General features: G+C 54.8%; 1 protein-coding gene across 1 annotated transcript in view; it reads right to left on the reverse strand.

The window, feature by feature from the left end:
• Nucleotides 1-786, reverse strand: part of ACA1_252880 (uncharacterized protein) — a gene marked incomplete at both ends in the record, with an annotated part of 4212 nt that extends 3426 nt beyond the window's left edge. Inside the window, 5 exon segments of the mRNA XM_004367531.1 lie at nucleotides 81-160; nucleotides 262-337; nucleotides 417-511; nucleotides 524-668; nucleotides 757-786. Coding sequence (XP_004367588.1) covers nucleotides 81-160; nucleotides 262-337; nucleotides 417-511; nucleotides 524-668; nucleotides 757-786 — 426 coding nt within the window.

The following is a 786-nucleotide window of genomic DNA, read 5'->3' on the forward strand; positions in this document are numbered from 1 at the left end:
CAGTCACAAGGCGCAACGCCAAGTCAGCTCAGCTCAGCTCAGCTCGGCGCACCATGAAGAAGACGAGGGAAGGGTGGTACTCTATGATAAGGTCGGTGACAACGATCGTGATCTCGGGGCAGATCCTTGGCCAGCTCGGCCAAACTATCATCGTAGCCCTCTAATCGGATGCAATGATGGGAAAGGTGAATCCACAACATTTCGTATTTGAGAAGCGTGCGGAGAGAGAGAGAGAGAGAGGAGGGAGGGAGAGAGGAGTACCTTGCAGGATCTCCAGCACGTCGGCGGGCAGATGAGCGTTGATCGATCGTACGTGGGGGAAGTACTGCTGGGGCAGCTGCGTCCAATAAAGGTTAGCAATCGAACGAGCACGACTAAGCTGCAGCACATCGCACACGCGGAACACGTCAACGTACAGCTGCAATGAGCTTCTCTACGTCGTAGTAGAGATAGAGTAACTCCTCGGGCTGCAGGAGGGACTTGACCTCGGCAGCCGGAGTAGTAGCAGCAGCTGCCGGAGCACCAGGGGCAACGCGTGCTCCCGGCGCGCCGAGCGCCGACGTGGCGCCTTCGGCGGCTCCCGGCTCCTGGCCAGCCATCGCCAACTGCTTGACTTCGGCAGCGTTTTTACGCACCTGCTGGACCCACACGCCATAACGTGCCAGCAACTGCGTTCGAATGGAATGTCAGTAAGAGATTAGTTACTAAAGACAATAGCAATAATAACAACAAATTATTATCATTATTTAGTAGTACCTGAAGCGAAAGTTTGTAGAAGCGGTGCAT

The sequence above is a fragment of the Acanthamoeba castellanii genome, assembly GCF_000313135.1.
Source record: "Acanthamoeba castellanii str. Neff unplaced genomic scaffold scf7180000084768, whole genome shotgun sequence".
In the NCBI taxonomy this organism is placed as follows: domain Eukaryota; phylum Discosea; order Longamoebia; family Acanthamoebidae; genus Acanthamoeba; species Acanthamoeba castellanii.